The sequence below is a fragment of the Mytilus edulis genome, chromosome 5 (assembly GCF_963676685.1).
Source record: "Mytilus edulis chromosome 5, xbMytEdul2.2, whole genome shotgun sequence".
In the NCBI taxonomy this organism is placed as follows: Eukaryota; Metazoa; Mollusca; class Bivalvia; order Mytilida; family Mytilidae; genus Mytilus; species Mytilus edulis.
Genome location: NC_092348.1, coordinates 14,296,126 through 14,321,052, shown reverse-complemented (window position 1 = coordinate 14,321,052; position 24,927 = coordinate 14,296,126). Strand labels below are relative to the sequence as shown.

At 30.6% G+C, this 24,927-nt stretch overlaps 1 protein-coding gene across 7 annotated transcripts in view; it reads right to left on the bottom strand.

Moving 5' to 3' along the window:
* LOC139523028 (adenylate cyclase type 2-like) overlaps positions 1-24,927 on the bottom strand; it is a 116,152-nt gene that overhangs the window by 5,474 nt on the left and 85,751 nt on the right. For 4 of the 7 annotated variants that reach the window (XM_071316770.1, XM_071316773.1, XM_071316771.1 and 1 more), the window contains exons 9-23: positions 24,045-24,203; positions 21,507-21,651; positions 20,943-21,095; positions 20,640-20,657; positions 16,040-16,095; positions 13,493-13,573; positions 10,541-10,705; positions 9,727-9,811; positions 8,124-8,225; positions 7,350-7,487; positions 6,050-6,195; positions 5,166-5,250; positions 4,454-4,612; positions 3,448-3,495; positions 989-1,135 (exon numbers count right to left, since the gene is read on the bottom strand). In XM_071316770.1, the coding sequence (XP_071172871.1) occupies positions 989-1,135; positions 3,448-3,495; positions 4,454-4,612; positions 5,166-5,250; positions 6,050-6,195; positions 7,350-7,487; positions 8,124-8,225; positions 9,727-9,811; positions 10,541-10,705; positions 13,493-13,573; positions 16,040-16,095; positions 20,640-20,657; positions 20,943-21,095; positions 21,507-21,651; positions 24,045-24,203 (1,687 nt within the window). The remainder of the gene's footprint in view (positions 1-988; positions 1,136-3,447; positions 3,496-4,453; positions 4,613-5,165; positions 5,251-6,049; positions 6,196-7,349; positions 7,488-8,123; positions 8,226-9,726; positions 9,812-10,540; positions 10,706-13,492; positions 13,574-16,039; positions 16,096-20,639; positions 20,658-20,942; positions 21,096-21,506; positions 21,652-24,044; positions 24,204-24,927) is intronic. The other 3 variants (XM_071316775.1, XM_071316774.1, XM_071316776.1) reach the window with 3 other exon arrangements.

Below are 24,927 nucleotides of genomic sequence, written 5' to 3'. Positions count from 1 at the left end.
ATTTAAACTCTGTCTTGTTCTTTGAATGGTGTACAAATTTTACAAAATTTGGGTGAGGAAACCTACGTTAAGAGTGCAAAAACAAAATTGGGACAGATGAACAGCCAAGGGTAACACCTAATAACCCATTTGCCAAGGCAGGTCCATAGAAAGCTGTAGACTTAACATGTTATGTCAAATCATTCCTTAAATCAGAAGTTGATTAATATGAAATTGTAATGGAAGTTATGGACAGATGAACAGAAGAATGGTCATCAGTGTACCACCCATAACATGCTTGGGTTTATCATATTCTTATATAAAAAACAAATTATCATAGGTATGATTATACAATATATTAATGTAGTAGTTATCACGTAATTATTCCCTAAAAATTTATTTAACAACAGCTTTAATTAACAATTTAATAATTTATTGATAAGTTTCTTGCTTATGTATTATGTTGTTGTTTATTGTCAGTACACTTGCGTAAAATATTTATTTAAAATTAGCAGTATCACCAATTATGGAATTTGGATATATAACCTTTATGAAACAGATTACTGTCAATCATGTGACCTGATGTACAGTGGATTAGTTCGTTTTTCATGGATACCAATTTTTGTGGATTGAGGAAAACTTGTATTTTCAAGGTTTTGCCAAAGACTGTATACATTATTATAGAAAATTTGTAATTTTTTGTATGTTGAAATTTGTGGTTGCCGTGGTAACCATGAAATTCACAAAAAATGGTTTTCAAAGAAAAATAATAAATCCACAGTATATTGACATAACAAGGAAGATGGTAAAAGTTGGCTGACATGTTAACAAATATAACTTCCATAATTTGGATAATGATAATTCCTGAGACAAATCTTGCTTAAGCAGTTCTAAGCAATGGTAATCATTGTGTTTGACACTTTTATCAATTGTTTAATTTTTGGGTGTTTAATGTACGCAGTTAGTTGTATTAATGATTGTACACATTCATTATGGTTAAGTTTTATACCTGATCAAATTCTGTAATAATTTCATTTAGCACTCGTATGCATTCAATTCCATTTTTGTTAGCAGCACTTTGTTGATAGAAATCTTTAAAATTTGGTATGGAGGCAAACATGACACAAACTTCTGGATGATATTCGCTATACAACTCCTGAAAATATATATATATAAACTTTATTAATATTGGTTTTATGAAAAAATATACAGGTAAATAATTATATATCATTATTCACGATAAACTTTTAAATATACAGACCAAAAGCTCAATTTTTGGAAAATTTTATTAGATTCTGTTGGCCTGTACAGATGATTTTCACAGGCCAGGAATCAATTTTACAAGCCTGTGCTGCTGGGCCTGTGGTTAAGTGTGAAGACTGAAATATATATTTCTTTACTTATACTTGGACTGAATAAAAACAAACAAATCATATTGAATAATCTTTTCAAATCAACTTTCAAAAATATTGGTCTCCAGCATCATTGAAGAGAAATGCACATCAGATGATTACTATAGTTTGAATTTTTTTATTCATTTTGAAAAACAGATTTGTTTGTATAGCAGTGCTTTTAACTTTTTAAATTCATTTATTATAAACAGACAATTAATACCATTTATCAACTCATCATATTATATCAATCAAATCTATATTACCATTAACCTTCAACTTATCAATTATCTCGATATACTAGTAGCTGGAGCTATTTAAATATTTGTCAGCAAAATCTCACAGAAATCTGGACTCAGCAGACATGATTTTAGATTTGTGAGCAATGTTAATTCAAAATAATTATAAAATCAATAGAATTCTTGACCATTTGAAAGACAAGAGTGCACATGCTGAAATGTCTTGCCTTCTTTACTAATCATTGATATTATGTTGATGGTCCTAAGTATAAAGCTTAATTAAAAACTGTCACATAAACTTAACATTAACCAAGATAGCTAAACAAAGACCAATGAACCATGAAAATGAGGTCAAGGTCAGATGAACCATGCCAGGCAGACATGTACAGCTAACAATGCTTCCATACAACAAGTATAGTTGACCTATTACTAATAGTTTAAGAAAAAAAGACCAAAACACAAAAACTTAACACTGAGCAATGAACCGTGAAATTGAGGTTGAGGTCAAATTAAACCTGCGCGACTGACATATACATCATAAATATTTCCATACACCAAACATAGTTGAGCTATGCCATGAAAATGAGGTCAAGGTCAGATGACATCTGCCCACTAGACATGTACACCTTACAATCATTCCATACAACAAATATAGTAGATTTATTGCATAAAGTATGAGAAAACCAGACAAAAACACAAAAACTTAACTATAACCACTGAACCATGAAAATGAGGTCAAGGTCAGATGACATCTGCCAGTTGGACATGTAGTCACCTTACATTCCTTCCATACACTGAATGTACTAGCCCTATTGCTTATAGTATCTGAGATATGGACTTGACCACCAAAACTTAACCTTGTTCACTGATCCATGAAATGAGGTCGAGGTCAAGTGAAAACTGTCTAATGGGCATGAGGACCTTGCAAGGTACGCACATACCAAATATAATTATCCTATTACTTATAATAAGAGAGAATTCAACATTACAAAAAATCTGAACTTTTTTTCAAGTGGTCACTGAACCATGAAAATGAGGTCAAGGACATTTGACATGTGACTGACCGAAACTTCGTAGCATGAGGCATCTATATACAAAGTATGAAGCATCCAGGTCTTCCACCTTCTAAAATATAAAGCTTTTAAAAAGTTAGCTAACGCCGCCACTGCCGGATCACTATCCCTATGTCGAGCTTTCTGCAACAAAAGTTGCAGGCTCGACAAAAACTAGTTCAAATGTTTGCATGAATTCATTTGTAAGTGACAATTTCCTTATTACTTATTTCAGTGAGATAACAATTGAACACCTTAATTAAAATCATTTATGAATGGTTTTAGTCGATTAAAGTACATATTTCCCTTTATGCCAGTACATGTATTTCCTTACCTGCATGTATGACAAACAATACTTATGCTATAGTGAAATACCTTGACCTATATGTGTTTTATTGACTGACAGATACTGCACAACAGATAAAAAGGCACCACATACACACTTTTCAGAAAGTATAGATAGGAATTGTAAAATTCATCAAAACTATTCTTTAACATTTACTATAGTTTAAGTTCATCAATATGTAATATTTTAGCATGCATGAACAACATCTAAACTAATAAACAAGAAGGGATGAATAAAAATTTCTGTTAAAGCCAGCTTTATATATAATTTCCAGGTTAAAATTTCTTTTTCGTTTAATTCCAAATTCTTAAAAAATTCATTCAATGTTTTATTGTTTTTTTAAAAGATAAGTATTTTAAACTGGAATGACGAGACAACATTTTTTTACTAGTACATGTAACAGGACTAGATTTAACAACAAGACGGGAATCAAAACTTACTTGTTCCCGACGACTTTCAGCAATTCTGTCCTTTATATTTAATTTTTGCTGAAAAGTAGGGAGGTTGAATAAGGGCCCTTGCAAGGATCATGCAATTAAGAAGTCATAATGCTGTTGTGGTAGAGTGTTTAGCATTAATATTTATTTTCTTTTAGAATAATTAATATTTAATGAGTAGTTTTATTATATGTTTATTAAGAGTTCATCAATTCTTCTATTCTCTTATATCTTAGTACAGTTCTACTCTATTTTTCTGGTTCATTAGTCAGTCAGTCATATGTCATATTATCTTGTCTACTATTAGTCACAGTCATTGAGTTCATAGTTTTGCCACTCTTTTTTTTCCAAATTAGGAGATAGACCTTTGTACCATATACATGGTAAGGATCAGTGTTACATGTATTTTTAGTTTACTGTATTGTCTGTGTTTGTCTATTTAGTTCATTCATAAATCTATGAATGAGTAGCGTAACATAATTGGACATAATGTAGTACTTAATCCTGACTTGGTTGATAATTGAGTTTGATTGAATTCATATATTTATAATATATACAGGTTGTATTCTTACAGAAAAGAGTTTATACATGTACTTTCCGTTTTATGATTTAGAGTTATATCCCTTTGTACACTGTACTGTCTATGTATTTACGTTTTGTTATTTGTGTACTTTCAGGGTTAATTATTTATATCGTATGAATAAAACATCTTAAACTTGACGAATCCAAGAACCCTGTTACACTGTTTCATCGTTTTCTTAAAATAAAGTAAGAATTGCTTTTGCAGGTTTCAAATAACACACCTTATTCTTTCTTTGGTAACCCTAAGGTGAAACACAAACCAGACCTGATCTTTAAAAAATTCAAAATATAAATTTACTGACATAAATAAAATATCCTTTAAATCATTTTAAACCATAACCAAATAAATAATAATAATCAAAATAATCATTAAAACCTAAAACCCTTTTAATTTCAATATTTTTTAATAATAATGTATGAGACTTACATCATGTGCTTTAGAGGCTTTCAGGAAGTAGTCGGCCACATGTTTGGGTAATATATTTTGTAGAAGTTTTTCGTTGAGTGCTGATGTTTCTTGTAATTCTTTCTTCTCATTCATACATTGTTCACTCCATACAAAATCAAGTCTGTTGGTGTATTCAACCTAAAATTAAAAATCAAATAAAACACATATTACAATCACGTTCAAAATAAAACACATATTACAATGACGTTCAAAATAAAACACGTATTACAATGACGTTCAAAATAAAACACATATTACAATGACGTTCAAAATTCATTCTTAAAAGTTTTGTACAATTGCAAGTCTTTAAAATCAAAATATTTTACATTTTAGAAAAAAATCAAACTGACAAATGCTTTTAAAATCTTCATTTTTCAGTCTGTATTATTAAATCATGTATTTATTCTTACACTTTTTAACAAATTATACCTAAAGAAAAACTTTACAAGACATTCTTATATTTCCAAATTTATAAATTTACAGAGTTGTTTCCCCTGGACTGCTTAGAACTTTAATACATTTGAAAATCTGCCATCAAATTTGTTGATCCCATTTACTGTAGTTAAAAATTAAAAAATAACTTTTTTGACACACATTTAAAAATTCAAATGTAACCAATGAAACACTTTTAAATAAGAACACGAGTAATTAACTTAAAATCATCTATAGAAATGTAAGGACCTATACAAACCTGTCTATCTAGAAACACCAATGTTATAAACAGTACTGCTAAATAGACCGAACCAGCTACTGCCTCAGTTAACATACTGTCATCACTGTAATTTTAGAAATAAGTATCAGTATTTATCAATTCTAATATCATGTGAAAATTTAACAATAATTTAACAATAATGGATGAAAAAGATCATCAGGTTCTCTTTTCACAAAACATCTTATTAATAAAAAAATTGATTGCAAGTTAAACAGAAATGTTTATGACTAAAGTTTTTTTTCCTGTTAGATTTTTTTTTTAAATTGGCCGCAAACATGTAAATTGAAAACACCAAATTCAATACGTCTGTCTTCATAGACCATAAATTTTGTAACAGTTATTCAAGGATAAGTTTAGACAAACTGGAGCTATCATAAGGTGTGTTTAGACAGAGTGACAGACAGCCATTCAACATAACACATCCATGTGAACACATCCATCTAAAACAGATGTATAAAATGTACAAAGACCAGGAAGAAATCATAGAATATACTGTGGATTCATTTATTTTCGTGGGTACTAATTTTCATGGATTATAATAATTTTACATGTTCGTGGAAATCTGTATACAATCCTATAGAAAATTTGATATTCGTTGAACATTTAATTTTGTGGTTCACCTGTACCACAAAATCCACGAAAATTGGTATCCAACAAATAATAATGAATCCACTGTAATAATTTTTTAGTTCTAAATCAAAATAATGATAGATTCACAACAGATTATGTTGAAGGAAAATCATTCTATTTGTTGCTTTTGTTGTCATTTCCAGAAATATAAACGTGTGTCACTTAATTTTGTCATCAAAGGATGATAACTCCAACAAACCTCTTTACGAACTTACTTTTCTTCACGAACTTACTTTGATTGTTTAAACTCTGGATGAACATAAAAGGTCACATTAAAGGCTATCATGGCCAGACACATATACACAAGCTTGACAATGTAATTCATCTGTAGAAACACACTACTGGATGCTAGACCAAGTAAACTGCATAGTACAAAATACTGAAAAAAGATGAAAAGAGAGTAAGTACATGTGCAAATTGTATTCAAAGGGTTTAAACTTTTAAAATAAATTCTAGTTAAATTATGATGATAGCAATATAACAAATAAAATCATTTAGTTATAAAAATGTAACTAAGTGTTAGTGATGAGACTGTAAAAACTTGTCAAAGAAACATTAGCTAATAAAGTGAGATGTTTAGCGCTATAAAACCAGGTTCAATCCACCATTTTCTATATTTAAAAATGCCTGAACCAAGTCAGGAATATGACAGTTGTTGTCCATTTGTATGATGTGTTTTATCATTTTGCCATTTCATTGAGGGACTTTCCGTTTTAAATCTTCTCGGAGTTAAGTATTTTTGTGATTTTACTCAAGACATTTAATTCATCAACAAGAGAATAAGTAAGATGAACAGACATAATTTCCTTAACTAAAAAATCCGTAAAATTCATAGAGTTCATTCCTATTTGGGTTAATGAATGAAATTTATGTTTTATTTCTTCTCAGAGGTTCAATGAGGTCAAACATTTACTATAAAAATAATTGATATTATGTCAATTTAAGTTTTTTCATCTTTTATTATTGTAAATGAAAGTGATTTCATCAAAATTAAAACGATATTATTTCTCTGCATGGACATGCAACATCACCATAGTTCACGCAACAGAAGCGAAAAACAGTCTGGCTTATAACAGCAAGACCACTTATTTGAACATGAAAATAAAAGCAAGCTTAATATGAGAATTCAAGAAAAAAAACCAGCAATGACTTTCTGCTATCAGAAAATGAAAAACTTTAAAATTACTATCCCATAAACCAGGGTTGCGTTCAATATCCTAGCGGCTACATAGTGCTACTTAGATTTTTGTCTACTGAACCAGTAGCTAGCGTAGCTGTTATCATATCTATGTAGCAGCTACGCTAGCTACACGTTCAATAGTCATAAATCTATGTAGCACTATATAGCCGATAAAATATTGAACACAACCCTGTACAGAAAGTTATTATGTCACGAGTTTATTAAACACTAGTACTAAAACCAGATCTCATCTAACCAGGGTATCGAAAATAAAATGATGAGACAAAATATAACCTGTATCAGTTTCTCACAGTTATTTTACTGTAAAAGTACAAAAAATGTATAAAACTTACAACAGGTCTGTTACAATCTGTCTGACTGTCTGTTTGAGTTGTATTTGATTGGTCAGTACCATTGTCTGTTATAACGGTCCTTTTGGATGAATTATCTGTAGTATTTACATTGGTAGGGATTTGTTGATCACAGACAGTCTGCAAAAAATGAACATACTTATTGTTATTTAACACATATTTTATTGTTCAAAATGACAAATGGATTAGACACAAGTTTTTTCAACTAATTAGTAACTTATTTTTCATTTGCTGCATGTATTTTTCATTTATTTTTTGTACACTAGTTTTTTTGTGTGAATTGTTTTATATTTGTGTGTTCTGGGCCTTTTACAGCTGACTATGCGGTATGGGCTTTTGTCATTGTTGAAGGCCGTACTGTGACCTATAGCTGTTAACTTCTGTGTCATTTGGTCTCTTGTGGAGTGTTGTCTCATTGGCAATCATACTACTTTTTCTTCTTTTTTATATTTTTTCAAATGCAAATAGTTTTTATTTGTAGATTTCCATCGGATAAAAAAGATAGAGACTATTGTATGAGTCAATAATTTTCTACCATTGTCAAAGTATAAGGACCAAGTTAGTATGCTAACTGTCACATTTTCAAGAACTGTGTTAAGATGTGCTATGGTGAGTTTTAAAAACACAATTATCTCATCAACAATTTTTTTTTTATTACTATAAAAATGTCAAACGATTTCTCTGAGTTGAAAAGCCTTTATCAAGTTATATTAGCTCAAGACCAAAAGTTTGGAATTATGACTATGAAAGGCTTACCATGGATACTAATACAGCTGTACATATAACAGATATACATAAGAAGGCTAGAACTATTCGTACTCTAGGACTAAAATGCACACCACTCACACATTTGGAATTCTGAAAAAAAACCAAGATAGACAGTAAGGTATTGCTCACTTATAAATGATAACCCTGCTGTAAGTGTTCGGTAAACAGGAAGTTGATGAGCAACAGCAAAAACCCATTACAATGTAAAGTATGCTCACATTAAGATTGATATCAAATTTGAAGAAATTTTCATGTTAAGTTTATGAGAATAATGTGATGGAAATCATAAATGCCATTTTGTGAAACAGTGAAGTATTCAATCAAAAGGCACTGTTAATTAAATGATACTAAATTTCAGAAAAAAATGTGTCTGACAAAAATTTCATGGAATGGAAAGACAAATTTTAGGCAGTATACCCTGCCTCCTTTAGAGCATCAACATAAAATTGTAAAAGAAAATTGCCATAACCTTAATAAATTATTCCATGAAACAAAATCCAACAATAAAAAAAAATATAGACTATTAAGGACTATTTTGGATTCATTTATTTTTGTGTTTTTTGATAAACTCATGATTATCTGCATACAAGCCTATAGAAAATTTGTAATTTGTTGATAATCAAAATTTGTGGTTCACCTGTACCACAAAATTCACAAAAAATGGTTTCCCATGAATAAATAAAATCCACAGTATGGTATTTAGGGCATTCTGTAGAATGCAATTTTTCATCCCCATTAGAGTTGTCTCCCATGAAGCAATACACATCCATTTAGTATGACTTCCTGCTATGGCCACAGACCACAATTAATTCCTCTATCAGTTCTTTATAACCTTTTGCATCATTAAAAAAATTGCACCATGCACTTTTGTTCAATTTTTTGTGTGTGTAATGTATAGTCCTAGTCCAAATATGTATCCAAAATTCAGAAAGATTGTAGCAATCACTTTTACAAATTTAGCCAATACACATCCATACCCCTATTGACAAGTCAAGAGATGTTCCGAAAACTGTAAATATTACCTTTTTGCACATGGCCTAATCACTCATTCCAAATCAAAATAAGTTAAAATACAACATCCAAAAATTTATTTCACCTCTCTTCTTTCATTTCCACCAAAAAAAAATCGAAGAAATGAGTGAGGAAGGGAAAGAAAAAAAATTAATGAAAAATACACTCTAATTAAAAGGAACTATATTCGTGGACAACGAAAAGCGGGGTCATTAATTGTGGTCTTGGGCCCTATGATTGAAACTAGGTTTCTATTATACTTCAATTGATACATTTTAAATATGAATAGGAAATGCCCTTGGATTTTTAGTAAAAACTTTATAATTCTATTAGTAGATATCTAATGAAGTATTTGTTCTATGAATTTAGGTGGCTTTGGTCAATCCTTCCAACCACAAGATACAATGTAAAGTAACCAACATAGTTATTTTCAATTGAGTTGAAATGACGCTAAAAATATTTCGACTTTTTTATTAAAATTTTGTATAGGTAGCATCATGTATCTGTTATTAATTGTTGTACAGACTAATTTTGCAGCTATACATAAATCAGATCAAAATAGATTAATAAATAAACTCACCAAACTTTCTCTTAGAAAACATATCACAGTAGTTATAGCGAATACCACTATACCAATAGACAAGGAGGAAAAATATGCAGTTCCTCTGTAAAAAAAATAAACATGAATGATGTATAAATTATAAACAGGATTGCCTGGTGGAATATACAGAACAGGAACTGAATACACTTGAAAATATTTTAACCTACTTTTTTCAAATCATAAATATTCTTTTAGATCTCAATTTCAGTATCTCTTTCTACTTGGAACGATTTAAAATAATTTTTGTCAGATTAACATATACCTAATAGTATATTCCTTTCAGATCTGAGAAATATTATAGATGAAGTATATCCTTTCTTTTAGAATTGTATACTTTGTGTCTTAAAAAAAAAGTTGTATTTTTCAATCTTATTATGTTGTTATAATTTTAATTCAACATATACAAGAGAGGTGAGTAAATCTGGTAGAAATATAACAGATCTGCAAGACTACAACAACATTTCAAAGTTTTAAAATTGGGAAATTAAACTTTTAAAGATATAGGAAGCCACTTGAGTACTACTTTTTAGAATAAAATATGATAGTTTTTATTGTGTAATTCTGTAGTTGTAGTAAGTTATCCACTTGGTACTAATTTCAAACAGCAATTTTGACTGTACAAGGGTTTTGGTTTTACTTTAAATGTATATTAATTTCTCTAATTCTGTGGCAATTTAACCCTTTCCAAACCCATTGTATATCAACAGGTATCAATGTAAGAATCTACATTTATACATCTATGGCTATACTGACAATATGATTAAAAAGATATCTGTACATCATTGGTAAATACCTATCTGATATAATGGCTTGGACAACCAGGATACCAACAAATATACAGAAAGCACATATAACACTAATTTTAAATGATGGATCTGGACGCTGGAGGTAGTCTTCTTCTAACTCATCGTAAAATCTCAGTAGAACTGTATCAAATTCCTTCGTTTTCCTCCATGAACTGAAAATACAATTACGTTAAAGATAATATCATGCTATTGGGTGGTTTTTTAATACATTTGTAACATTTATTTCAGGTGTATAACAACTGGTTCATTTTGTATGTAAGTTATTGAACCAATTACAAGTCATTAAACCTGTGATAATTGTAACAAAAGCTGTATTCTGGGAATACAAATTGGTAATTAATATCCCAATTATAATCATGATGTGTGTGGGATTGAAAAAAATCCATTGCCTGTAAATCTATCTATATCTATTCATGGTCAGTTTGTTTGGTTTTTTATCATGTAATTTCTTTATTAAATGACAATGTTTTAAAGACATAAATAGACGGTAGACATGTAATACATGAGATAATCATAATAAATACTAAGGAAACAGGTGCTTCCTGATAAGCTCAGAAGGGTAATGGTGATTGTTTTTCATGGAATCATGGCCATAACAATTATATCTGACCAAAATTGACCATTTACCCTATTTTTAATACTAAGCTAAATATTTAGAATTAATCCCATTTTCACAGAAAAAAAATGTTATAATTAATATCCCTGCATGCACACAATACATGCATCTGGAGTTGTGTTACACAAACATGAGATTAGAATTGGTAGTTACTTCCTACTAAAATATCAATGAAAGAAATTTGAACCCTATGCCATGGGTTGGGTTACTTTTCTTCATACATTTTTTATCTATTTTCGAGATTAAAAAATTTCCTTGCTTACTGTACATTTCAGAAATTTAAAGCCAGGTTTTTATTTATGTAAATAATGAGACTTGGTGAGTACCATTATATTATAAGAACTTGCATTCTGATATCATATACATAAATCTGTAGTGCAACTAATCCTAAATCTATAGCATTTATTAATCTTGCATATTTGTCCATTCCTATAAATCTCAATAATAATTTAAATTTTTAAAAATGCACACAAAAACTTCTGAATTTACAGTATATCTTTACAGAGGCATTGTCTAATTTATCTGTTTTGTCAATTTGAGTTAAATTATAAGTCATGCTTGTAAAGTAGGTTCTCTAAGGATGAGTTACCAGGAAGTTTGTCATTACTGGGGAAATTTGATAATGATCATGATGATAAATAGTATTTGTTGATTACTGGACTGTCACACAAGTAATGATGAATGTCGTCAAGGAAGTTAATATAGGAGAATTACCTGAAGTTAATTGACTATTTGTATTAATAATAAATGGTGTATGTAAGATGCTGGACAGTGCTGATAAGCTCACAAGACAGTGGCAGATCCAGGAGGGGGGATTACAGGGGTTGGAACCCCACTTTTTGACTATCAATGCATTTGAATGGGGACATATAGCTGGAACCCCCCCCCCCCCCCCTTTATCCTAGGTGTGTATTCCCATTTAAAAATTGCTAGATCCACCCCTGCATGATAACCCTTTTGGTGAGGAAAAACCAAACTCTATCTAAGGTTTTTAAGGTACCTAAGAAAAATGTCAATCAACATGTTGAATCATGTTTCATTTAAAAGATTGATAAACAATTATAAAATTTATATAAATAAATGGATCAATTTTGAAAAATGAACGTTGAGTAACCAAATTTCCAAACCAATTGAAATCCTACACATCTGTTTGTCAATCCCTCGTCTATTTCATTATCAATAACTGGCAACAGTGATTAGTTTGTTGTAAATAAGAGAGAAATATGAATACTCAAGGGACATAATTCAATTAGTTTTCAGTGACGATGATTAATCTGAACAAAGACTTGTTATTGTTTTAAATTATGGAGAGATTACAATAGATAATTGAATCTCACCTAGTGCAACAAAAAAGTTTTTGTTCCATTAAATTTATTGAAAACAGAAATTTTCAGTAATAAGGTTACTACGTAGTAGAATCTGTTTTTATTAGAACTGTAACAATATTATCGCCGCCATATAGCCTTTTTGTGCTCATGAGCTAGCGTAGAGCAAACACCAATCAATCAATGTAACAATATTACTCTCAACTAATGCAATATCATTTGTTCTATTATAATAACTTTTATTTTCTAATGTTTCTGTACAGTTATAATTTTCAGAAGAATCCAAGATGCATTTTATAGATCTTATCCCTATTTGAGAATCTGTGACAGTTATATACATGTCTGTTCAGCTTTCAACAATATCAAAATTCAAGGTCCTCGACAAAAAAAATATCTTTCTATGATCTTGCTTTATATGTTTTTTTAACTTACCAGTTTGATTTCTAACAAAAATATCTTTAAATACAGAAAATAATTGTTTGTATAAAAAATTGCTTCAAGGATCCAGCAATTACTGATGTTTTTTAAAGTAAGAAAATCAAAGGAAAACGTGTGATTTTTAGCCATATTGAGAACAAAATCCGCGGTCACAATGTATTTAATGTTAATAATTATAGGTCAAAGTACGGCCTTCAAGACGGAGCCTTGGCTTACCCCGAACAGCAATCTCAGTTTTTTTTGCATAAAAATTGTTTCCAGGTTCAAGCAATACTGATGTTTTTTAGAGTAAGGAAATCGAAGGAAAACGGGTCATTTTTAGCCATTTTATTTGGAGAAAAAATCAGGGGGGGGGGGGGGGGGGCTGTGCCCCCAAACCCCCATCTGTCTAAGGGGCCTCAATTGGCGGCCCCTAAACCCCTGCCTCCCCTGAATTCGAACCCTAGTTACGGCTTTGCTTAAAATTAGTGTTCTTTGAATATATGTCATATTTTGATGGACAGTAAGAAATGGTAGAGTTTTTGTACAATGACAAGATTCAGCATCAAAGTACGACTTACTATCTTCTGCCTAAATCTTTGGATTTTCTAGCAAGATCTTCATTTACTTCTGCATTCAACTGGTCATTAATGGCTGCAATGCTGAAATACATTTTCACAGAATTTATATTTCTCTTAAACCTTTATAACAAAGTGCAAACTTTTCTGTTTATTTTTAATACAATTTGCTAGTGCATTAATCATTTTATTGTATTTCAATAGTTCAAAATGTTTTTTCGTGAAGATTGCTTGCTTTCATATGTTCTTGTTTAAAGATGTTGTTTTCACCATCTGACCTAGATAGCTCAGGTTTGTCTGTTTTAATCACTCCTGCTTAAGTTTGTCTCTTTAAACTCCTGTTTAAGTTTGTCCTTCCATTACTCCTGTTCTAGTTTGTCTCTCTAAACTCCTGTTTAATTTTTTCTATTCTATGGTTTCCTTGTCCAAATTTGTCTGTCTACTGTTTAAGTTTATCTTTTTTTCATCATGCTTTTTATTTCTTCTGTTCATGGTTATATGTCTTCAATATCCAAAGTAAGTATTTATATACAATTCAAACAATTGATTAGTACTTATTTTTTTAACGGTTATGTGAAAACTTTTTCAATGTATCAAGAAGACATTACTGTGTTCCCTTTCAAGGTCATTTATCAAGAAGACAGTATCCTGTATCAAGAAGACGGTGTCCCTTTTCATGGTCACATATCAAGAAGACAGTGTACACTTTTAAGGTCAATTATCAAGAAGAATGTATCCCCTTTCAAGGTCATTTATCAAGAAGACAGTGTCCCCTTTTCAGGCCATGTGTCAAGAAGACAGTGTCCCATTTCAAGGTCATGTATCAAGAAGATATTATCCCATTCAAGGTCATTTATCAAGAAGACATTATCCCATTCAAGGTCATTTATCAAGAACACAGTGTCCCCTTTCAAGTTCATGCATCAATAAGACATTATCCCCATTCAAAGTCATTTATCAAGAAGACATTGTCCCCTTTCAAGGTCTTGTATCAAGAAGGCATTACAATGTACTCCCATTTAAGGTCATTCATCAAGAAGACATTACAATGTACTCCCATTCAAGGTCATTCATCAAGAAGACATTACAATGTACTCCCATTCAAGGTCATTCATCAAGAAGACATTACAATGTATCCCCATTCAAGGTCTTGTATCAAGAAGACATTACAATGTACCCCCATTCAAGGTCTTGTATCAAGAAGACATTACAATGTACCCCCATTCAAGGTCTTGTATCAAGAAGACATTATCCCCTTTCAAGGTCTTGTATCAAGACCACATTACAATGTACCCCCATTCAAGGTCTTGTATCAAGAAGACAGTAACACATTTAAAGTTCATGTTTTAAGAAGACAGTATCCCCTTTCAAGGTCAAGCTTCTTCAAATTATAGTGATGTTCATAGCTATCAATGTCATCAAGAAGAATGTATCCCCTTTCAAGGTCATTTATCAAGAAGACAGTGTCCCCTTTTCAGGCCATGTATCAAGAAGACAGTGTCCCATTTCAAGGTCATGTATCAAGAAGACATCCCATTTAAGGTCATTTATCAAGAGACATTATCCCATTCAAGGTCATTTATCAAGAACACAGTGTCCCCTTTCAAGTTCATGCATCAATAAGACATTATCCCCATTTAAAGTCATTTATCAAGAAGACATTGTCCCCTTTCATGGTCTTGTATCAAGAAGACATTACAATGTACTCCCATTTAAGGTCATTCATCAAGAAGAAATTACAATGTACTCCCATTCAAGGTCATTCATCAAGAAGACATTACAATGTACTCCCATTCAAGGTCATTCATCAAGAAGACATTACAATGTACCCCCATTCAAGGTCTTGTATCAAGAAGACATTACAATGTACCCCCATTCAAGGTCTTGTATCAAGAAGACATTACAATGTACCCCCATTCAAGGTCTTGTATCAAGAAGACATTATCCCATTCAAGGTCATTTATCAAGAACACAGTGTCCCCTTTCAAGTTCATGCATCAATAAGACATTATCCCCATTCAAAGTCATTTATCAAGAAGACATTGTCCCCTTTCATGGTCTTGTATCAAGAAGACATTACAATGTACTCTCATTTAAGGTCATTCATCAAGAAGACATTACAATGTACTCCCATTCAAGGTCATTCATCAAGAAGACATTACAATGTACTCCCATTCAAGGTCATTCATCAAGAAGACATTACAATGTACCCCCATTCAAGGTCTTGTATCAAAAAGACATTACATTGTACCCCCATTCAAGGTCTTGTATCAAGAAGACATTACAATGTACCCCCATTCAAGGTCTTGTATCAAGAAGACATTATCCCCTTTCAAGGTCTTGTATCAAGACCACATTACAATGTACCCCCATTCAAGGTCTTGTATCAAGAAGACAGTAACACATTTAAAGTTCATGTTTTAAGAAGACAGTATCCCCTTTCAAGGTCAAGCTTCTTCAAATTATAGTGATGTTCATAGCTATCAATGTCATTAAGATTGTTTTTTTTTTACTTCCTAAGTGTGAATGTACAAGAACATATAAACCTACCTTTTATCTTCTGACATAGAGTTATATACTAATTTGGAATCCAAAAATGCTAGGCTCTGTGGAATAAGAAAAAAATAACCATATTATTCTATATTATAAGTTAGTCAGGAATCAGTAATGATTAATGTGACCAAACAGCATAGTAAAAACTCATTCTTAAATATCTTATTATATTTGGACAAGTTAATGCTATTGTTCATTTGAACGACATGTTTCTGCAACTTTGATTTTCTGAGTAAGGAACACTCCTGTCTGACATCATATTTTCACATTTTAGCATCAATTTTCTAATTAAAAAAGCCTATATTAAACAATTCAATTTTGAGTTACCTTAGATGAATCTTAATTATCAAGAATTTCCCCCAAATCTTGTGATAGAATTTATACTTTTTAAAGTATTTCTTTCTTTAGCATAGTTTTTGTCATAAATTGAAAAACTGAATTAACTTTAACCTTTTCAAAAATTTGTGTCAAAGTCTAATAATGATATCTGACAAGAGAAATTTCAACTTGAACCAAAAGTCAATGTATTATTCTCAGGTTTCAAGTAATAGTCTAAAGGCAGTAATCATTACCTTATAAAAGTTAAAAAAAACCAACATAAATCATGATAATTTCTGTAATAATGATCAAATAAGTCTCCAAGCGTGTACATAAAACTCCTTTAACAGTTTGATACTTTTAGTAGGTACTTTCAAAATAAAATTATGGAAACATCAGTTCTACCTTGATTAAAAGTTTAACATTGCATTTTATTATTTCATTTAGCTCTATAACATGATAACATCTATATGAATTTTTAATATTTCATTTCCATGTAGAGTAGGGTGCTCATTTTCGCCACATCTTTCTATGTTTTCTACAGTTTACGTTCAGGTCTATATGTTTTTGAAGTATACTGATATTTCTATATGAAGATAACTTCAAATGCAAAATATTCTTAAGCTTGAAAACGTGTTTGTTTGAATATAATAATCTGAAAAGTTTGATTAAAGGGTGTTTGAAATTGCCTGATGTTTTGTCAATGGGGGACACATAATCGCCGTTTTTATACATCTATTTAAACCCAAAAAACTGCAGCTCTAAACAATATTTTTCAAATCAATTTCATATAGATGAATAGCAGACATTTTTCAAAGGTGTACAGAACTGAAATTTAGGGCAATCAGTCAAAGAATTACCAAGAAATACTTTTTTTAAATCGTGTTTTTCATTCAGGAAATTGGCCGCAAATTGTTGTCCATTTTTCTGTCCTTTGCGGTAAGTGCCGCAATTTTGTCGTAGTTTAAAAGATAATCATATTTGTTATAAAAATCTAATTTACCGGCATATTTCTTCCATTTCAGCTATCCTTTGAAGTTTTTACACCTCAAAATCATAAAACGGCGAAAATGTGTCCCCGGCGAATATGTGCGCCCCACTCTACATAAAAAAATGTTTTTCTGTTACAAATCAAGATGTATTGTTTAGTGGGTACATGTCATGCTGCCCATCAAGGGTCCTTGATGGAAATAATTAAAATCATTATTCTTATTCTTCTTTAAAAGATATTTGAATAAAAAAAACTGTGGAAATTTTTATTGATGCTGAACTAAGCCTATTTCACAAGAGAACGCTTTAAGCTATATAATGATAAACTACATATCAATTTATGAACCAAAGGACAAAGCACTCAGTTTTAATTGCACTTGCTCTATGTTTAGTTCAGATCAATTACTCAGAATTGAAATCACAAGATCAAATGAGTGTATTGATGTAAATAAATCTTTGCAGTACATTTGTGTACTTTATAATGAAATGAACAATTTAGTCATTTTAATTACGCAGGAAAATTTTACAATTTAAAATTCAAACAATGATTTATTGCAAGTAAGATACAACAAACAACCAAGAAGTTTTAATTCAAAGTATGCTGTAATGCTTGATAATCAGTTTCAATAAAGTCAAATCAAAAATGTAATTAGTTTGTTTGAAGTAAAGTTTAAGCTCTGGTTTAATAGACAATTACTCTGTGCATGCAGTCATTTGGATGTGATCTAATATAAATGGAAAAGGTTGAAAAACAAAATGACACAGCGAAAAACCTGATTAACTTTCACTTTATATAAAAAAATGTAATGTGATAAAAACATCTGTTTACTATAACATACCTTTAGTTTTACTTTATACAAAATATTTAAAAAAATTAATATTATAATATGTCTAATATTTCTAATCTGAAAACAAATACCAGAATAAACTATAATCTGATATGGTTAATGGTTGATCATGATCATGACAAAGAAAAGTTAAATTAATATTGAGCAATACATTTTATAAAAACATTTTCTATTAAACAACTATAGCAGCTGAAAATTCAAAATTCATAATTAGTTAAATAGTTAGTACTTTTACCAATAAAGTAACTTAAATTAGTATTCTTAGTAACTAACAAGCAATCCCACCTTCCACGGACTGTACATAATAGTCACAGCTTAGGATATTTTATTCTCTTATGAAACATAACATTATCCTTCCCATGCGTTTTGTACTTTTTGATTAATCCATGCTCAGTTAGTCAAATCCATAGTCAAACTTTGTTTTTGTCATATCCTTTATGAAACATTTAAAATTTAATAGAAAATACATTGATGCTTATTTTGAATGAGGAGCTCAACTTTGTTTTGAATGAGGGGCTAACTAAACTTATCATTCTGTTGTAAAATGGTATGCTCATATTTCTGCATATCTAAAATTCAGCAGTTAGTATAAATAATTAGTCCTTTATATGAAAAAAGTAAAAACAATAACATCTTTGTAAAAGCATTGTGTAGTTTGTTGTTGTCAAAACTTTTATGTTAAGTTAAAGAAAGGGTTAGATAGGTACTTTAATATAGAAAATTGTGAAAATCTATGTTAGATCTTTACCTGGCTCAGTACTCTGAGTCTAAACTGAGACCTTATATGGCTGCCTCAGTGATAATCACATTTGAGACCTAGCATATATTTGTTTTGAAAAACTTTACCAGAACAAATTAATTATACACAAGAAGACCAAAAAGCTCAAATAAATAAATGTTAAAAGAATAAAAAAAACAAAGAATGACTATTAGATATATACAATGTGTGTGGTTTTATTTAATTTCTTACACTTACAGGTATAAGCTGTGAAAGGAATACAGTCAATATAAAATATGTATCTATAATGTAGAAAAAACTACCAAGCCACTACTATGTGAGCTGTGAATAGAGTACAGTCATAATAAAATGTGAACCTATGATGGAAAATATCTACCAATTAAGCCCGTGATCAAAATGATAGAAAACCTTAGTCCACTCGCTCAATGTTAGTATAAACAGACTACAGTTCACTAGGACATAGAACTTTTAATGAATGCTGTTAATTTATATTTACTAGTTTTAATAATGCAGTTGAATTTAAAGTTCGTGATAAAATTTCCAATACAAAACATTGAAAAACTAGGCTAGCTACTATGAAATTTTTAGCAGAAATTTACTTGTCTCTGCTTTTGACCATTTTAAGTCTCCTTTTAAAAAGGGAACAGAGAAAAAAAAAATGTAAAAATGGGGGATGGGTGTAGTAAGCATGGTCCCAAAAGGACTGTTATCAAATTTCAACGGCTTATATGTAGGGAAAAAGTACACTGTTGTCAGCTCTTTGGTCAGGGTTGTTGTCTCTTTGATATATTTCCATCCTCAATTTGACTTTGTACAGAAATGTTGTCAAGCTTGAACAATCCTGGCTTAGTTATACCATTTTTTAGATTATAACCACATGAAAAACCATAAAAGAAGGTGCACAATTTAAGAAGAAATAGCCAAGTACATTTTTTGGTGTAGAAACCTTAAAAACTAAATTTGCATCCATACATACTTCATGTCATGTAGAAGAATTTGTGCAAGTTTGATAAAAATCTGTCATTTTCAAAGATTAATAAAGTGTGTAACATGAACTGCAACACGGAAGATAGAGGTGAACTCTGTGTGTCACTAGCAACAGCTTGACACTCACTATCAAGTGACACAATAACAATAATATTCAACTCATCTACCTTCTAAATGTCCAATCAATTAGTTGGCACCATTGTAATTGATTTAGTATACCTATGTTCCAGATTCAGAGATCTTTTAATTTAACTTTCATATTACTTTTCATAATTACTAACTTGACATTATTTTTTTAATGTACATATAGATTCTACCACTAAATCAAGTGTGATATGATATTTATCCACTCGAGACAGTTAAATTTTCAAATTTAAAATGCGGGTAAGAATATGAGAAATACATTTAACATTCTCATCAAAAGAATTGTTAACATTTATTAATTTTTTCTACTCTTTATACATGATTTCTTTAGAGGATTTCTATTAAAATTTTTGATCTCAAATTTTTTAATAAGAATGGAGTAACAGTTACATCTGATGAAAAGATAACCCATAAAATAGGAAACAGTACCATCGGGAGACCCTGAACTGTAGTGTGCTTTATTTTTAGTTATAAAACTTCAAAATTAGTACCAATACAAAACAAATGTAGTTTCTAATATTGTACTATATGTATATGAGTTATTTTGCGTGACTCAATCAGTGAAAGTTACCTTTGTCATTTCCATAATCTTAAATACATATATTCATAAATTAATTAAATAACTTGACACAAAAGTAGAAGAATAATTTTCTTTTATAATATTAAGTAAGTTAAATTCTACTGCAATTGCTTTAAATTTTTATAACGACCAGTTTGACTGTAATTCAAAATTTTGAGCGTGTTTCATTATTCTTTCCAAATGACTTTTTGAAATTTGTTAAAGATTTAAAGATTGGATTCATTTTTCAATCATGTTTTAAAGAATATCTTTGATACACAACAAACAGTTTTAAAGTTCAGATCAAGTACTTACAGTTAAACCCAACAGTTTGGTTGCCATGGAACTAACTCTCAAATTAGCAAAAGGTTTGTCCACATTCCAACTTTGCTCTAAATATTTGGTAACCCTCAGAGAAGCTCTCAAACTGCTTTCAAAACGAGATCTTATTCTTCTGCTCTCATCAAACTGAAGACAAAAAAGAGGAATAACATTAAGATTAAGTAATAATTATTTTACCTCTAGCCTAAGGAATAAAAAAAACATATGGCACACTTCTTGTTGACTCTTCTGCACACCCTAGGAAAGAAAAAGGGATCAATTATTTTGGGGCTTATAATGTTGGTCTCACAAGTTTTATATATCTCTTGGAAAGTTGACTGAAAATCAACTCTCTAAAGTTTTCATCCCCAAAAATAATGCTACCATTGTCATTCTATTTGAGAAACAAATTCTATTTCATTTCAAAATTGATCAATTACTAGCTCACAATAAAAAGACTCCTGTACTTGACAAGTCAATGAAGTTTTCTAACATTAATACAAAATATCAGAGCAACAGAGGACCATATATGAGCTGGAAGGTATGAATTCTATTTACTTTTTTCGTCTTTGTGGTAATAAGATATGTTTCTATTTGATGTTCAGTTAGGTAGCTACTTCTAGATTGTCCATTTCCAGGTTCTATTTCATATTTGTCTTTATTGTGTAGTTTATCTAAGGTTGTCTTTGTCACATGTACTTTTCTGAAATGAAAAAGAGTACAACGTCATTTTAAAGACAAATATTTTCAAGTAAAATTGATGAAATAAAAAATCATGCAATTTTAAAAACAACAAAAGCTGCTAGGACTCATTCTTCCCCACTGGTATAGTGCTTTGGAAGTCCTTGCCACAGACCAGATGGTCACAGCTAATTCTCTTAACTCCTTCAAGGAAAAAGAATCAGAAGTACAGCTAATTCTACATGTTTTAAGGACCAACCTGCTTTTAACCCATCTGACATGACTCTGATTTTTACTGTACATAGTCTGATAATGCTCAAGAAGAGCCCAGCACAGTGTAGAAAGAAGAAAAAGAAGAATTACTATCATGTATGATAAGCAATAACATTTCCTTCCATTAAAAATGGTTTATAAAATTATCTCCCCTTTATGTTCTTAATAATGCTATAATCTCTTGTTTTCAATTGATTTTATAGTTTATCTTACTTTGTAATGTTACAGTACTGTTCCAGGTAAGGGGAGGGTTGACACCTTCAAAAAAAATTGAAGTCCAGAGCTTGTTATTCAGTGGTTGTCATAATTTTGTTGTTGTTCAACATATTGGTTGTTCATTTTTTTTTTTTTTTTTAAATTGAATTGTCTTATAGTTGTCATTTCAGTGCTTTTTAAAGCTGACTGTGTGGGATCGGCAATGGTTATTTTTTACGGTTGAACTATGAACTGTAGTTGCTTATTTCTGTGTCATTTGGTCTCTTGTTGAGAGATGTATCATTGGCAATCATAACATATCTTCTTTTGTTATATGCAATCTGAAACCTTGTTTTAGATGTGGTCTGAGAGTTCAGTATTTTTGTAATTTAACTTTTACATGTAGTACAAATGAACTGCCCACATAAGAACACATTGTTGTTCAATCCAGAAAATTACATGTCTATCAGCTTATCTAGAGATGGGATCTAATTCACAGATTTTTTATATAACAGATGCTCTTAAGATACAGGATAAAAAGGATCTATATATTGGGGAATCATTACTGGACAAGTATTATTATTACAGAATAAAAATCAATAATGAAATATATAATTTATATTTCTTGATATATTTTATTTCAAATCCATCACTATTAGTCATTGTCAGTTTCATTAATTAGTTACAAGCTGTTGATCATGAAATCTGCTTCAAGTCTATAAATATATCGTTAGAAGTCTATTACATGAAATCTGCTTCAAGTCTATACATATATCGTTAAATTAGCGAGTATAGAAAGTATTTTCTGTGGAACAAGACACACCTATATAAAATTACAGCATCAATGGTCTAGATACAATTGATTCTAATAGTTATAACTAGCTGATGATATTTTAATTGTGACAGTTATAGAAATAATGAGATAAAACATATGCCATCAACTTTTAAACCATTTATAGACAAACAGATGAACAGGTCACTATACAAAATGTATATAAAAAAATGATGCAAAAGTATTGTAAAACGAAACAGTTAACGACCAAACAACACAACAATTAACACAATCAAACCAGAAAATGTTTAGACTAATTGACATTATATCTGTGAAATCTGTGGACCCATTTTTATTTGTTGGATAACAGTTTTCATGGGTTTCGTGGGAACAATTGAACCATAAATTCAAATATTCAACAATTCTTTATAGGCTTATGTAATGTGTAATAATCTCACAGATTTGCAAAACTGTGAAATCAGTATCATCGAAAAAGCAAATTTTCCTCAGTCTAGTCCGCTGAACATTATGGACACATACATTGTCTCATCCTGGTCATATATTGACCTCTAGGTGGGTTTTTTTTTGGTTTGATTGTGTTGTTGGTCATTAAGTATCTCACACAATAAGATAATAAGGGATGAGTTAGATACTCATACAAACAGTTTAAATCTATCAAATGTGACTGTCCAGAGTCATCAACTGGGTCAATCATTTTCATTGTTAATGCTTAGCTTAAATTTGACATATATTCTGCAACACCTCTGGATTATATGTAATTTACTTATGTTATATCAGACCTACATCGGAAAACCTCCAGATATCATGTGATTTACTTAAGTAAATCAGATTTACATGATGTTCACTAGCAATATAATATTACATTTATCCTGGAACATGCTCAGATTGCATGTGATTTACTAATGTTATATTAAATAAACTGTAGAACACCTCAAGCTTTAATGTTATATCAGACCCACTCAGGAACACCTCAGGATTAAATGTTATATCAGACCTACCCAGCAACACTGCAGGGTTAAATGTTATATCAGACCTACCCAGAAACACTGCAGGGTTAAATGTTATATCAGACCTACCCAGAAACACTGCAGGGTTAAATGTTATATCAGACCTACCCAGAAACACAGCAGGGTTAAATGTTATATCAAACCTACCCTGGAACCCCTCCAGATTCCATTTGATTGGCTGTTGTGACATCATCTGACCAGACATCATACTGCCACTTACTAAGACCCAATACACCACTCAAGACCATGCCACTGTGGACCCCAATTCTCATATCAACATCTACACCTGTTGCATCTCGTACCTCTCTGTAAACATAAATAAAATGTATAAACATCTCATTTGCTGACAAGTTTTGACATTTTTTTTTGATAGCCCATGCAGTCCTCATCATTATTTTGATGCTTCAAGCTGCAGTAAGATATATTACAGGTTACAATATCAATTGAAACTAAAATTGTTGGTTATAAACACTCACTCTAAATTGAAAAATATAAATTACAGGGTGGTTATTTGAACTTGATTTCACCAACACTATTGCTGATTTTTTCTTTACACTATAGAGTTTGTCAAAATTTCAAGTCAATGAAATTGTGTGATTTGTTCTCAAAGAATTGTTTTTCTTTGTTTATTTTTTTGTAGATTATTATTGTCTACTTTTTGTTAAGCAAATTGGTTTGACTCCCCCTCTATAGGTTGCACTTTGTAAAAGCAGCTGTTTCTCAAACCACGCCTCTTTTGGGGAGATATATATTATTCATAGATAATTAATTTTGTTAACATACTGGTTCCAAGTAATGATCTGTATGTTTCATCTCATAAAGATCATAGCTTTGGAATGTTACCAGCAAATATACATATGCATATCGGCCATATTGAAATCTGTGGTAATCCTAAAGTCAAGGTAGGGTTAGTTGTGTAGTTTAGTGTTAGTTAAAACTCTTAGAAATTTGGGTCATATAAACAATGAAAATATGCCCCACATCCCTATCTTTTGACCTTTGAAAAAATAGAAGTGCATATGAACTTCTA